The 15118-nt window shown below is 42.6% G+C and overlaps 1 protein-coding gene across 3 annotated transcripts in view; it reads left to right on the forward strand.

Annotated features, from left to right (window-relative positions):
• Ociad2 (OCIA domain containing 2) overlaps positions 1-12910 on the forward strand; it is an 844164-nt gene extending 831254 nt beyond the window's left edge. The window contains exons 2-7 of one of the 3 annotated variants that reach the window (XM_051198371.1): positions 234-303; positions 3444-3540; positions 5379-5432; positions 8224-8271; positions 9526-9643; positions 11607-12910. In XM_051198371.1, the coding sequence (XP_051054328.1) occupies positions 238-303; positions 3444-3540; positions 5379-5432; positions 8224-8271; positions 9526-9643; positions 11607-11688 (465 nt within the window). In that variant the 5' untranslated portion in view covers positions 234-237 and the 3' untranslated portion in view covers positions 11689-12910. Of the gene's footprint in view, positions 1-183; positions 304-3443; positions 3541-5378; positions 5433-8223; positions 8272-9525; positions 9644-11606 lie in introns of those variants that run through there. The other 2 variants (XM_051198370.1, XM_051198372.1) reach the window with 2 other exon arrangements.
• Positions 12911-15118: the final 2208 nt, after the last annotated feature.

Below are 15118 nucleotides of genomic sequence, written 5' to 3' on the forward strand. Positions count from 1 at the left end.
CCATCCCACCCCCCAAAATAAATAAATGTAAGAAAATGAGTTTATAGATGGCAACAGGTTAAAACTAATAACAAAATGAAGAGTAAGTCTTCTAAGTTAGTGCCTTGGATATGAGGGGGTGATTTGAAACCTGGCATATAAGTATTCAGACTTGGTACAGTGAGTCTCTTCTACTTTCCTTAGACATCAGGCCAAGGAGTATTCAGAGCATTCAGCAGGCATCGAAGAAAGGACATCATGGCCTCCGTGTCCACTCATGGAAACCAAGAGAAAAGTCCCCACTTGCCACCATTGAGCAAGCAGGTATGTGTTAGCTTGAGATTCTGAGGAAAGCTATCACACAAGACCATCACTATATCCTGTCAATCCTCTGACTCTGTGTGTGTGTGTGTGTGTGTGTGTGTGTGTGTGTGTGTGTGTTTATGTACAAGGAGACCAGGGATTGATGTTCAGCATCTTCCTTAGTTACTCTACACACTTAAAATTTATGTATATTTATTTAATAGCATATATACCACACCCACACACATGCCATGGCAAGTGTGTGGAGATCAGAGGACAACTTGTAGGAGTCGTGAGTCATTTCTCTCCTTTTACCACGTGGTTCAATGGATTGAACCCAGGTCATCAAGCGTGGAAGCCAGTGCTTTATGTGCTGAGCCATCTCATTAGCCCTCACTTCATTTTTTGAGACAGGATCTCTCAGTAAACCTGGAGCTCACTGATCCAGCCAGAGTAGCTAGCCAATAAGTTACAGGTACACCTCTGTCTCAGTTTCTTTGGTACTGAAGTTACAGGCACATGCTGCCACACCCAGCTTTTCAAGTGGTCCTGGAGATCCAAACTCTGTTCCCTGTGCTCGTGTGGCAGGAACTTTAGCAACTGAGACAGCTCCTGAGCTTTGGACACTTTCTCAGCCTGGCCTTTGTCAGATGGATGTGGGGAAGATGGAGCAAGGAGGAAAATGTTCAGGCTTTCTTAAAAAGCCCGTTAAGATTTCGTTTGCAAACCCCTTCCTTTACTCTTTCCTGTTCAGAATCTAGCTTCATTCTCTCGACATAGCCAGTGACTGAACAGGTGTACCAAGGCAGAGTGAAGCTCTGGTTTGTCCCTAACAGAATGATACAGTGCGTTATCTTCTCGCTTTTGTTTACCAGGGTGATTATTCTGAACATATGCTGCTTTCAGCATAGCGGGATCCATAATGACTAATTGGCCATCAGATTGCGAGCCCACATGCTAGCTTGTTAAGAATGGGTATTGTGATTAGGAGCATATGGATGGAAAGGAGAGCAAGTGTCTGATGGCTACGGGGGTCCCTGTTCTCTGCAGTCAACTTTTCAAACTAGACTTGGTTTCCGGGAGAAGAGAGCATTTAAGCAACAAATAGACTCATGACAACAGGTCACAAGGAGAGGCATTCGGACACCTTAGCTGCCCCTGTGAAATGGAGAACTGTAAAACATTCATGGCACTACTGAAAAAGATCTCCCAAGCCCCACTTGGACCCCACTTGCTGATCTTGAGTGCTGGACTTACAGAGGTTATTGGTCATATCTGAATGCATGTGTGTATTACCCTGTGCATGCTGGAAGGTTTTCTTTAGTCCTGCCATGGCTCCAGAGAGGACAAGAAACAAATACAGATAAGGCTTGATTTACAATGGAATGCTGTCTCAATAAAGCCACTGAAAACTGAAACTGTCGTTATTTTAAAAGGCTACTGGGAATCCTAGCACTACGGTCCACTGCGGAGTATTTTGGATGTGATCTTGTGATCTCACTGCTGGCTTGAAGCTGTGCCTCTGTGCTGCTGTCTGTCATCACGAGAAAATACTGCACTGTATGTTGTTAGCTTAGGACAAGTTTAAACTTCAAAATGTAGTTCCTACTGAATGTGTATCACTTTCAGAACATGTGTCTTCATTAGGTTTCGTACTAAAAGCAAGTCAGGGAGGAAAGGGTTTATTTGGCTTACACTTCCACATCACTGAAGGAAGTCAGGACAGGAACTCAAACAGGGCAGAGACCTGGAGGCAGAAGCTGATGCAGAGGCAATGGAGGGGTGCTGCTTACTGACTTACTCAGCATGGCTTGTTCAGCCTGTTTTCTTATAGAATCAAGGCCCACCAGCCCAGGGTTGCCTACTCACAATTAATGTGGTCCACATCTTATGGAGGCATTTTCTTAATTGAGGTTCCTTCCTCTCGGATGACTAGCTTGTGTCAAGTTGACATTGAACTGTCTCACACAATATGCTAAAGTAAAATAACAATCTGAACCACTGGGTTGGGGAAATGGCCACATGCTCAGGGAGTTGGTAAAATGCCTGCAGCACAAGTTCAGATCGCCAGCACCTTCATAAAAATCCAAATACAGCACACCTGTAATGCTAGTACTAGGGAGACTGAGGTAGAGGCTCCCTGAGACTGGCTTGCCAATCAGACTGACTGAATCAGTGAGCTCAAATGAGAGATGCAGTCTTTAAAAACAAGAGAACACTTGCACACACACACAAACACACACACAGAGAGAGAGAGAGACACACACACACACAGAGAAACAAAAAAGTAAAACACTGTCAAACTCTGGCCTCCACACATCTGCATGTATGCTTACACACATATACACAAATATGAACCACGAAGTCAGAGACCATCTGTATTTATCCTGGAAATGGGGAGGAGTGCTTGCTCTGAGGACCAAAGTATAGACAAAACCAACAGTTGCCTGACCCACTGGTATGCACTGTGAGTCACACTGACCTCTGTATTCCTCCACTGCGAGGAGGCGCAGAGAAACGAAAGAGCGGGGTTTCTAGCTTGCACTGTCACAGAAGCATAGTTGCCACAGGGTCCTTCCTTCCTCCCTCTCAGCGTGTCACTGTGTATGTTTGCCAGGTGTGAAGATGATGCCTGGTCCATGAGAAGTACTCAAGAAATGGTGACCAGCATCCACACTGATAGCCACAAGCAAAGGATCTTTAAAAAAAAAAAAAAAAGCGGCAAAATCAACAAATCTGTCTTCACTGCAGATACAACATTGAGCTGGAGCTTATATAGGCAAAGGAACAAGCCACCATTGTGATTACAGTGAGCCCTGGACAGCGTGGAACAGGGCACCCTGGTCACTGAGCTGCTCTGTCTCTCAAGTAGGAATTCCACCTTGTCCAAGTCTGTGCAGCAGGGCCAGCTGGAAAGCAGTGGCTAGTGGCCATTGGCCTATGCAGGCAGGCAGGCAACCAGCCAGGAGCAGGAGACATCCCATTACCCCAGAGGAAACACCGTGGAGATGTTTGTGACCTCAGTTCTGTGTTTTCTGGCTTTTGTTTATTGGTTTTACTTTGAGATAGGATCTCACTATCTAGGCCTTGTACTCAGGTTCCTCTGGCCTTGGCCTCCCAGGGGCTGGAGCTCAGTTAACCCACAGTGTCTTTCCCTACAGAGCCTGTTGTTTTGTCCAAAGTCAAAACTGCACATCCACAGAGGAGAGATTGCCAAGATTATCCGAGAGTGTCAAGAAGAAAGTTTCTGGAAGAGAGGTACTCACACCCTCTGGGGCTTAATAAATAGTTTAATAATCAACCATTTAACTATAAGTTGTTCAATTTAATAAACTTACTAAATAAAAAAAATCAACAATTGACGATTTAATAATTAATGTTGCAGCAATAGAACACTTCCATATCCAGAATAGGATCATGATGACCAATTAATTTTGAGCAGGAATTTTGCATAAGTCCCTAAAGAACTTGGTTACTTATGGAAGTCTGAAGTTTGAATTCTCTTCAGGCAGAGATAATATGCCGTTATCACACACTTTACCTCACCCAGTGAAAACAGATGCATACGTGACTCTTCCTTTCATAGGAGCAAGCTTGCAGGCCAAAAATATTATATAACATACTTTACTGACACAAAGCAGACCTTCATAAAATCCACCAGAGTCTCAGCTCAGAAGTGGTGTCAGGTTCATCTAGGCTGCAGCCCACAGCCTCACACACAGGGAATCCCTAAGAAATGCTTGTTGATTTCTGAGGGAGCTGGCAGTATCCATCAGTGGGTCTCTCTACGTTATTCTTTTCTACTGAGTTGTTTCCTCATCCAGGGATTGCCTTACATAAGACAAGGCTGGGAATTCAGGCTGTGTTAACATCCCTTTTGGTTTAATAAATTCATGATTTGACATTTGAGAGCGGTATAATGGAACCTATTCATGCAGCCCAGTACTGTGTACATCAATGACAGAGGCTTACCAAGACTTTGCAGTATTCCTGATATCATAAACCATTCATAGTCCATATCGACCACTTTGAATTTGATATTCATCATGCATCACTGTGATTATTGATTGTTCTTCTAGAGTCACATGTCTTTTCTGATAACCTCTGGGCCAGTAGTTTAATTGGCCTGGTAGATTCACATGTTAGCGGGACCCATTAGCCTGCCATCCGGTTCTCAGTAGTGATGGGAAAACCGGCTCCTATTGGACTCTCCTTGGTTGCCAAGGAGGCTCTTTGCTTTTGGGAGAGGTCATCTGACACATTGTGGGAGAACTAGAGACCCTTTATGCCAGGCTCAGCTGACTACACTAAAAACCTGAACTACACACTGCATGTGCTTAGCAGGAATGGAGCCTGTTTATAACCTTCAATGTGCCTCTTCAGGCAGATATCCAACAGCGGGACAAAATGTTGTGAAACACAAAAATCAAAACAGAAACAACAGGAAACTGTCCTAGATTGAAACAGATTGGACATTCAACACAGCGCATAACCTTTGATCTTCCACAGTGGGAAAAAAACCTGCAGCTATGAAAAACATTCTTGGACTAGCTGGAGAGATTAGAATATAGATTGTGGATTACTTAATATCATTCCTCTTGAGTCTGAGTATTCACACAGAAATTTCTTAACTATGCTAGTGGTATGGAGGCTGTTCAGGAGACAGTGACTTGATATTAGAAGCTACCTGTTAAAATATTCAGTTATAAAGAGTGATGGTGTTTACAAATCTCAAATGTCTGAGAAAATAAATGAATAATGACAGAGATACAAAGCAAAATATAGAGATGTATCCAGAGATAAATCTGTAATTAATGCATCTAAAGGAAGGCTCTACAGAAGTTCATGGTATATTGCTTTTCAAAATGTATGTAGGATTGAAAATATCAAAATATTTATGGATGGTGGTGATGCACGCCTAGAGTGTAGGACAGCCTACAGAAGTTGATTCTTTCCTCCCACCATGTGGGTCCGAGGATTATGCTCAGTCACCGGGCTCGGAGTTGTGTTTGTACCCATTGAGCAATCTCACCTGCCCCCAGGGACCATGTCTTAAAATACTAATATTGAGGGGCATTTGTTTGTTTGTTTTACAGCTCTGCCTTTTTCTCTTATAAGCATGCTTGTCACCCAGGGACTTGTCCACCAAGGTAAGAGTCAATATTTACTAATGTTTTAACCTCAGAGAGCCCAGTTTTTCGTGGCCTTCCCTGCACTCCTTGGGCATTTAGCTTGTTATTAAATTAGAAGGCACTTTGGCAGAGACACACTTTCACAGAGTACAGAAATATTATTCCACAACAAGCCAAAGTTTCTGTCTCTACAAAAGAAGTCATCTTTGGAAATACTGAATGTTTTTGATTACTTAATAAAGGGAAATTTGAGTTACAGGTGACATGAAGGTTGTTAGTTGACTTTAAAACAGATTATTATCATTTGATTTTTTTTTTTCATCTAAAGAGGGACTGTGAATAGAGAAGGGGACCTGGAGACATAACTAGAAAGACCGAAGGTTTGGACTCATCATGACCCAGAAAAGGGACATAAATATAGTGGCTACTGTTCCTGTTGCCATGACAACAAATGCAGCTTCAGGAAGGAGGGGCTTATTTTGGCTCACTGTTTAAGAAAGGATGTAGTATACCATGGTGGGAAAAGGATGGTGGCAGCACAATGAGTCACCTGGTCACATTGTGACTATAATCAGGAAGCAGAAAGTGGAAAGGAAATTCAGTCAACACTCATCCCCAGAGACCATTTCCTTCAATGAGGCTCCACTCCTAAAGTTTCTATAACCCAAACAGCACCCTAGCTGGGGGCCATGTATTCAAACACATGAGCCTGTGGGGGTCATCTCACACTCAACCCACAACATTAAGCTGCGGAGTGCGTAGGGGCTAGCATCTTCACAAAACAAGGCACTGGTTTAAGGACTGCAGTTACCACCTTGGCTTGTCACTATACTGAGTTTGGACCTTTGACCTCAAGACCTGTAAGATAATAAATCCCCATTATCTTAAGCCACTGAGCTGGTGGCCATCTCTTATGGCAGATATCAGGACTCCCAAAGTGCCTATCTCTTAGAGACATCCCTGTGTCTCTCAGGGGACCTGACCTTCTATAAGCCCATCTTATCAAATGCTACTAATTGCCATGATTTTTAAAATGAAGAAAAAAAACCAACAACAAAAAACACTAAAACACTTTAGTAAAGATAAATGTCATTGAAACAAGTTTTTAAAAAGTCAATGTCTACAAACACAAGAGGGAAATATCCTGTTTCTTTTTCTCTTGAAGGTCAATATGTCACATATCTAGGAAAATTCCACTTTGGATGCTGTTATCCTTACCCATAAAGGTCTTGTGTTAAGAATGATTTCAATTTTATAACTTGAAGATAGTCTTTTTTGTAGAAATGAATTCACCAATTATTGCAAGATTTTTTAAAAGTTTTTTTTTTTTGATGCCAAAATATACCAGAATTTATGGAATGAAGTCTTATAAATATCCACCCACCCCAAAATCTACCCAACCTCTTGCATCTGTGCTGTTCGGGGTTGTATGTTAATTTCCCTCAGCTGCTAAAATAAATCACTGTGAGCAAAATGGCTTAAGATAGCATATATTTATTATGCAGAGGCCAAGGTCAGAATGGGTCTCACTTGGGGCTGGAGAGATGGCTCAGTGGTTAAGAGCCCTGGCTGCTCTTCCAGAGGTCCTGAGTTCAGTTCTCAGTAACCAGATGGTGTTTCACAACTATCTATATTGGGATCTGATCCCTTCTTCTGTATATGTAGATGGAGCACTCACATACATAAATAAATGAATATCCATTAAAAAAAATAAGGTTGGAGCTCCCTAGGTTAAACAGTTGTGTTTCTCCTGGAAGTTCAACTTTTTCCCCTCTCCAGCTTTGAGAAGCTTCCTACACTCCTTGGCTGGTGGCCTGTCTCTCTGTCTCCAAAGCCAGCTATGTTGAGTCAAGCTTTTCCACTTCTGATCTCTTCAGTGCTAACCAGCTATCACCGTGATTGTGTTACATCCACCTGGCCCATTCAGGACCTTCTCCCTACTTTAAAGATATCTGAATAAGCAACTTACTTCTGTTCTATACCTTAACTCCCTTCTGTACTATAACATATCCAAAGTTACCAAAGATAATGGTGTGGAACTATTTAGAAGCCTGCTAATTTGCCTAGTGCCTAGCACAAGCTACAATGTTTTCATTTAAAAAATAGCATTGGGCTAGGCATGGTGACACCTGCCTTCAGTTCCAGCACTGGGAAGCAGAGGTATGTAGATCTATGAGTTCAAGGCCAGCCTAGTCTACATAGCAAGTTCACAGACCGCTGGGGTACATAGAGACACCTGTCTTAATTAATTAATAATAAATAAATAAGAATTAAATTGTGATGTGTATGTTGTGAACCTCTGAGTTGAACTTTCTCTGTTGAGTTACTCTTAAAAGTAGAGTATGGTGTCTAGTCTCTTTGAATCAATTCAAATTGGCCTTTAATAGTGGCTTTTGTATTGTCTTCCTTTTTTTTTTTTTTTTTTTTTTTTTTTTTTGGTCTGTTTGTTTTTTGAGACAGGGTTTCTCTGTGTAACAGTACTGGAGTACTGGCTGTCCTGGAACTTGCTTTGTAGATCAGGCTGGCCTCAAACTCACTGAAAATAATCTGCCTCTGCCTTCCAAGTGCTGGAATTAAAGGCATGCACCACCACTGCCTGTCTGTTTTCCACATGTTAAAGCCAGTATTTGCCTGAGACAGCTTCTGGGGGTTAACTTCAACCTCATGTTGAATCGTAACTCTTCTAAAACCATTTCTTCAGATTAATAACATGCACATTTTAGAAATTTATATCTTAAGCTTGGATATTTTCTCTACAAATTTAAACAACTTATTAAACAAAATAATGCATTTCTATATTACTCTTCAGGTTATTTAGCTGCTAATCCAAGATTTGGATCATTACCTAAAGTTGCACGTAAGTCCTAAAAGCAGACTTGGCCAGGGGAGGCAGCTAGGTAGTTTGAAGCACCAAGACCGGAGTTCAGTCCCCAGCATTAAAACAATTGAAAAAGCAGATTGATTTTGGTGAAGTTTGTAAGAACTGAGGCTATGAATGTCAGCCTGTTGCCGGGCCTAACCCCGCAGAGAACTCTCGGTTTCCATCACTAGCCTGCAGTTTCCTGGTTCATCCCAACACTCTCTGATCTGCAGGTTAACAGCAGGGACTTAGAGCAAAGACTAGCAAGATATACACAGTTTTCTCTCAGTATCCATGAGAGAATGGCTCTGGGACCCACAGGTACCCGTATCTACAGGGGCCTAAGTCCTTCTTATAAGTGATGGGTGTTTATATCTGATGGTGCATACCCCTCTGTTTACTTTAAAGACAGTCTCCAGGTACCAATAACACAAGATACAATGCAAATACTATATGCATGGTTGTGGTATGCCATACTTGGGGAATGATGCATAAAAGGCTGTACATGTTCAAAATAGATGCAGATTTTTTTTTCTCGAATATTTTCTTCAGTCTGTTGTTGGTTAAACACACGGCTATAGAACCTGTGAGTGTGGAGCCAATGGCAATAAGACTGCCAACAGCAAAGCCTTTGAATGGTAGGTTCATTAGGGGGCTATGTTTGTTCTCTTGACTTGACCAGTGTTTTAAAAGTGTTATCTGGACTGCACATTAAAAGGGAAGTAACACTTTTTTAAACCAGAGATATTTTAATAGGAAGTTAACTGCAGTCTGGGTTTCTTCTCCTTGGTACACATAGATGCTTTGTGTTAGAATTAGCCAGTTTACAAATGAGTCTTGGTTCCAGCCAAAGAAACAGATTGAAGATTTCTCCCACACAAGGTCCCCTTCTCCATGACTTATTTTAAAGAGGCAAGGGGGGGAAAACCCAACCAGGCCAAAAGGCTTTTCCACCCCCATGACACAGAAGCTACCTGACTCTGACCCACCCTCCCTCCCCTGGTAACCTCAGCTGTTGGTTTGACAGCTGGTTCACCCCCTGGATGCCCACTCTGGACAGCCCCAGTGTGTGCTGTGCCCTGGTCCTCCTCATGCCAGCTCAAGCACTGATCAGAAAGTCAGGGTTCAGACCCACCCCCGGTAGAGGCTTGTTTTAATGTAAAAATGACCGGTGTTAGGAAAGTGTAGGCAATGGTTAATAGGATTCTGCGCTTTCCCGTTAACTGTCTGTTTCCTAACCCACTTTTCCAGTGGCTGGCCTTTTGGGATTTGGCCTTGGGAAGGCTTCCTACATCAGAGTGTGCCAAAGTAAATTCCATTCCTTCGAGGATCAGCTCCGTGGTGCTGGTTTTGGACCCGAGCACAACAGGTTTGTAGTCTGATGGTGAGACTGTAATCAAGAACAGCCGGTGTAGTGGCGATGTCATTAATCCCAGCCCTTGGGAGGCAGAGGCAGGCGGATCTCTGTGAGTATGAGGTCAGCCTGGTCTACATAATGAATTCCAGGACAGCCTATCTCAAAAAAAAAAAAAAAAAAAAAAAAAAGTGAAATGAACGATTACTCTCTGTAATATTAAGCACATTAACAATTTTATTTAAGAAAAACTCTTTAACCTCAAGCTTTGATTTATTATTACTCAACTTCAATAATTAACTTAATCATCAATTTCATTTACTCAATGTGTATTTAATGAGCATCTAGTACAGTCTAAGCCTTGAATCAATCTCTATGTAATTCCTTTGTGAGCAGATTGTGTCTTCTGTCATTGCACAGTTGCCTGCTATTGAAACCTTCTTTCTTACTTCATAACTTCTCAGAGCCTTTAATATCATACATGCACGTGCATGCATGTGCACACAGTGTGTCCTGATAGCTGCACTTATTCTCCATGGGACATAAGCAATAGGCTAGAGTTGTAGTGTGGCCTGTGCTCCTAGAGGACTTGGGCTGAAAGCCAGTTCTGCCACAGTTTTCTTAAACTTAAATCTTCAGCTTTCTCATGTGTCCAAAATGATGGCCAGACTTCCCCCAGGGTATTATGAGGAAGAAAAATGCTTACTCACGATAAACGAGTACTATCTCTACTGTTGTGTCACAGTTAGGGACACATTTCTCTAAAGAGCCCTCACTTGTCACAGTCAGTTTCTCTTCTTGTTTTCTTTTAGAGAGACTCTCATGTAGCCCAGGCTAACTTCAAACTTGCCTCGCAGTCCAAGAATGATCTTGAACTTTGTATCCTCCTCCCTCTCCTGAATGCTGGCATTACAGGTGCACACCTTTTGTGTTTGCCTGTACAACACCAGCACTGTAACAGCCTGTAGTATGTGGTGCTGGGGATTGAACACGGGGCCCTGTGTATTTGAGGAAAATCCTCTACGGAGCCTGTCGCAATGTTTTCTACTTGAGGAGCAGCAGCAAAAGCAGTATTGGGCTGGGTGGCAATATGGCGTTAGAATGCTATGGTCCCTGGTCTGGTAGAAGTGGCTGGACTTTAGCCAACCCTATAAGTGACATGCAGTGCAGAGACTCTCTGAGAAGACATTGGTGGCTATAGGAAGATGAGACTTCAGTCTCTCACTTGTTTCCAAATACTTCCCTTCAGGGTTGCAAGACTGGCAGAGAGGCATTAACTATGTTTATAGACAACTCCAGGGTTGTTCCATCCTTGCAAAGTTATGTTTTGGGGTCACCTTACAGAGTAGTTGGCCTGGGATTCAGATGTGTACAGGGAAAATAGGGAAAGGCACTGTCAGCAAAGGAAGCATTGTATGGACTCTTTCCTCTCCCACTTCCATTCTGGGACTTTTTCTTGCTATTAATCCAACATTGGGTTGTGGGAAAACGATGAAATCTGCATTTTCTAGTCAGTCTCTCGACATTGTTCTATACTTCATATACATTGAAGGAGGTGGTCCAGGTTAGATGGACTCTGGGGCCCCTTTCAGATTGGCATTCTTTAGCTGTGCTTGGAGAACTGCGGGATGGCTCAGTCAATAAAGTTTCTCTTTGTGCCGGCATGAGGACCTGAGTTTGGATCCTAGCATCCACATACAAGCTGAGCGCCCAGCCTAGCCTAATCAATGAGTTTACTGAGAGATCCTTTCCCAAAAAAATATGACAGCCATTGTTGACCTCCACATGTATCCACATGTACCGACATAGCATGTACAACCTCATGTTGACCTCTGGCCTCCACATGTACCCACACAGCATGTACAACCTCATGCACATGTGCACGTGCCCATGCAAACATACACATGTGGCACAGACATACATGAAGATCTCCCATTGTCAAAGTATGAGTCACCATCTGTTTCTGCTTCTCTTCTAGGCACTGCCTGCTTACCTGTGAGGAGTGCAAAACCAGACGTGGATTAAGCGAGACGAAGGGGCCCCAGCCATCTGCTTCCTAAACCATTTCTGTGGTCTGCAGTGATCTCTAAACCTCTGAATGTGCACACATTTAGACTTTCAAGTGTACTTTAAGATAATCTACTTCTACTGAAACAGAAACCTTGTAATGCTCCTGTTCCTTTGAAATGCTTGCAGTGGGAGGCTCTCCACTAACTTGAGCATGGCATATTCTTCCGTTCTTTAAGAACATGCTGGGAGCCATCCACACACTACACAGGAAACGAAATGACACCCCACATAGCTTAGTGCTTCCTGAGAGAATTTTGAGTCACTTCTGGGTAGTCCTCCACGCATTCTTTCACTCTGCTTCTTCTCCTGTCCCTACCCCCAGTGATTTAAGTTCTCTGCTAGGGAACAGGAGTGAATGATGTGGAAGTTATCTGGGAAGCCATGACCCAAAGAAAACTCATGTATATGGAACTAGAAATCCAAGAAAGATTGTGTTTTAGTACTAGATGTCCATCCTAAAGTCTAGGAGCTGAGATAACTCAGTGGAAAATGTTTCCTGTGCAAGGGTCACCATACAAACCAGCTGGTATGATCTTGGTGGTCCATCACAATGATGGACCTGTAAAACTGCCCATAATCTATCTGTAGTTGACCCGCTTGGTTCATGGGTTCCTTCTCAACCATCAGCACTCAACAGCGGGTTCTTTTTACCAATTATTTGTGGCCTCAGAGATGAAAGACAACTTCCTACCCTGTTTTCCCAGGGAATAGCACCAAGGACTGAATTAATTCTAAAGATGAATAACCCTTGGGGCATTCCGGAGCTCAGAGGCAGCCAAAGCAATGGCATGAGTTGTACTTCTCCAGACAATATGTTACATGGAAAGTGCGGTTCTTTCTTTTTGGAACCTTTTGCTCTCTAGCAGGTTGGCTGAACCCTGTGTGAAAGTTACCCTTGCATCTTTGCAGGTTCTCAGGAAAATGCTTCGTCTGCAAATCACCATTTAAACATAGGTTATGTGTGTGGAGTGGTGGGTGGGGTGCTTTTACTCAATATATCTACAAGCCTGGACCATGGATGTTAAAAGGGAAATTTCATCAGAAGTTAATATTTGATGTGAAAAAAAAATGTCATTTTAATCATCAAAATCACGTGGGAGTTTATTTTTGTGTGAACATTAAATGAATGACATGGGCTGGTTTGACAGAGTTGATTTTTCTATGACACATCCTGTTTGGCTGTCAATAAAATTCTATTTCTGAAAATCAAAAGACAGAGCCAGCATGCTTTATCTTCTTCAGTTGTGTTGGGAGTTGAGTCCAGAACTTTGTAAATGCTACTAGACAAGTATCAGAGACGTGTAGGTCCTTGTGCTCACAGTTAAAGCAGGAGGGAACCCAGAATGTTAAATGTGGGGTTGTTCCTTCAAAGGGAGGGATGCAGAACCTGTCATCCACCCAGAAGGCTGAAAACGGGCATGGTTAATAGCCTGGTGACCTCTGTACTGTGGCCAAGACCACACCAGATCCTCCCTCAGACCCATCTTTATGGAAGGTGTCATGTGTACTTTACAAGAATTCTGATGCAGTTGCCTTTGATCTTTCTTTAGCTTTGTTACTGAAGGAGATTTATGTGTGCTTTATTATGCACACAGGGTTGAATTAGTGATCACCAAGAAAGTTTCTACTGAGTTGTGCTATGCTTAAATATGCCTAAAATCAACTCCTGGGGGCAAGGCTCCCAATGTTTGAATCAACACCAGCTACTGAGTTGTGTTGATCTGAACTACCTTCCTCCCTCCTTTAGATCGTTACCCTGATGGCTGTGGTGGTCCCAGAGATGTCCCCAACACCATACACACACACACACACACACACACACACACACACACACACACACACACACACACACACCAGACAAGTGTTCTACCAATAAACTACACTCCAGTCCCTGGCTTCTTGAGTACAATTTCCCTTTGGCTCTGACAAGAAAAAGTTGGTGATTTAGCAAACTCAGCTCTTGGCCACAATTTAGAATTTGGCACAATCACTTACTCCATGCCAGAAAGATAACTCTCAGGAACCAGAACCAGGAACCATTGTCACATTGCTAAGCACAGCCAATCAATGTTACAAATCAGTCTCTGGCTACTGGGGAATGACATGAGTGTCACCACCATCAAATAGAAATGTTTCTTTTTTTAATCGTTGACATCTTTATAGCTCTCGGTCAAACTGAGTTTATTGCTTGGTCTGTCTGCTTTTCGTTAAGTGGATAATTTATTCCTAAAAGTGGTTTGCTATGATGATCTGCTTTGGTGTAAGAACAAGTCTACAGGGAGAAAACTGGAGGGTTGGCCACTAGGTCTTGATCACTCCATTGTGGGTCCTCAATGCCCACCAGGAAGCCGTCATCTGGAGCACAAGTGTGCCCTGGTGAGTCAGGAGCAGAGTCTGTCTTTTAGATTTCAATCACCAGCATTCACCATCAAGTGGACTTTAAACTTGTGAAAGAACTGTCATGATATGGGGGGAGGAAAATGACAAAACAAAAACAAAAAGCTTAGCAAGGGACAGCAGGTTAAAATTGCAGATAAACTTGCAGGAAAACAAAAATCAATGGGACAAATTGGTAAAAATTGTCTCTAGCCAGCCTCATCCAGAGACTTCCATCTGGGAAAATGAGAACATGAGATATATTATTGATGCCATTCGGTTCTAGGTGTCCTGATTGTATGATGAAAATATCTTAAGTCAAAACTACATTTAGTAGACCTAGCCTATATAACAGCATACCTTAGCCTTGCCCACCCTAACCGTGCTAAGACCACCACCTACAGTTGGATAGAAATTTAACATAAGGCCTGTTTTATGATGATCTTGACTATAAATTGAGACTTGACTATAAAATGAGACTATATATCTCATAGGATTTGTTGAACTCTGTAATGGATTGAGAAACAAGACATTGTATGGGTGCTTTCTTTTCTTTCTTTCTCTCTTTCTTTTTTGTTTGTTTTTGTTTTCAGAGACAGGGTTTCTCTGTAGCTTTTAGAGCCTATGCTGACACTCTCTCTGTAGACCAGGCTGGCCTCAAACTTACAGAGGTCAGCCTGCCTCTGCCTCCCAAGTGCTGGGATTAAAGGTGTGTGCCACCAATGCCTATCCTAATGAGTGCTTTCTTACTCTTATCACAGAAAATAGGTTGAACCCTCATCACTTGGGGAGCACATGTGTATTAAAAATAATTACTGTGGAATATTCCTTTACATTGTATGAAGATGTGTCACAGTGATTGGTTTAATAAAGAGCTGAATGGCAAATAGCTCAGCAGGAAAAGAGGTAGACTGGACTTCTGGGGAGAGAGGTCTCAAGGAAGAAGCAAGGTGTGGTTGTCCACCAGATGCAGAGGAAGCAGGACAGGCAGAAGGAGAGTTAAAAGCCACAAGTCACATGACAGCACATAGATTTATAGAAATG

The sequence above is a fragment of the Phodopus roborovskii genome, unplaced genomic scaffold (genome assembly GCF_943737965.1).
Source record: "Phodopus roborovskii unplaced genomic scaffold, PHOROB, whole genome shotgun sequence".
NCBI lineage: Eukaryota > Metazoa > Chordata > Mammalia > Rodentia > Cricetidae > Phodopus > Phodopus roborovskii.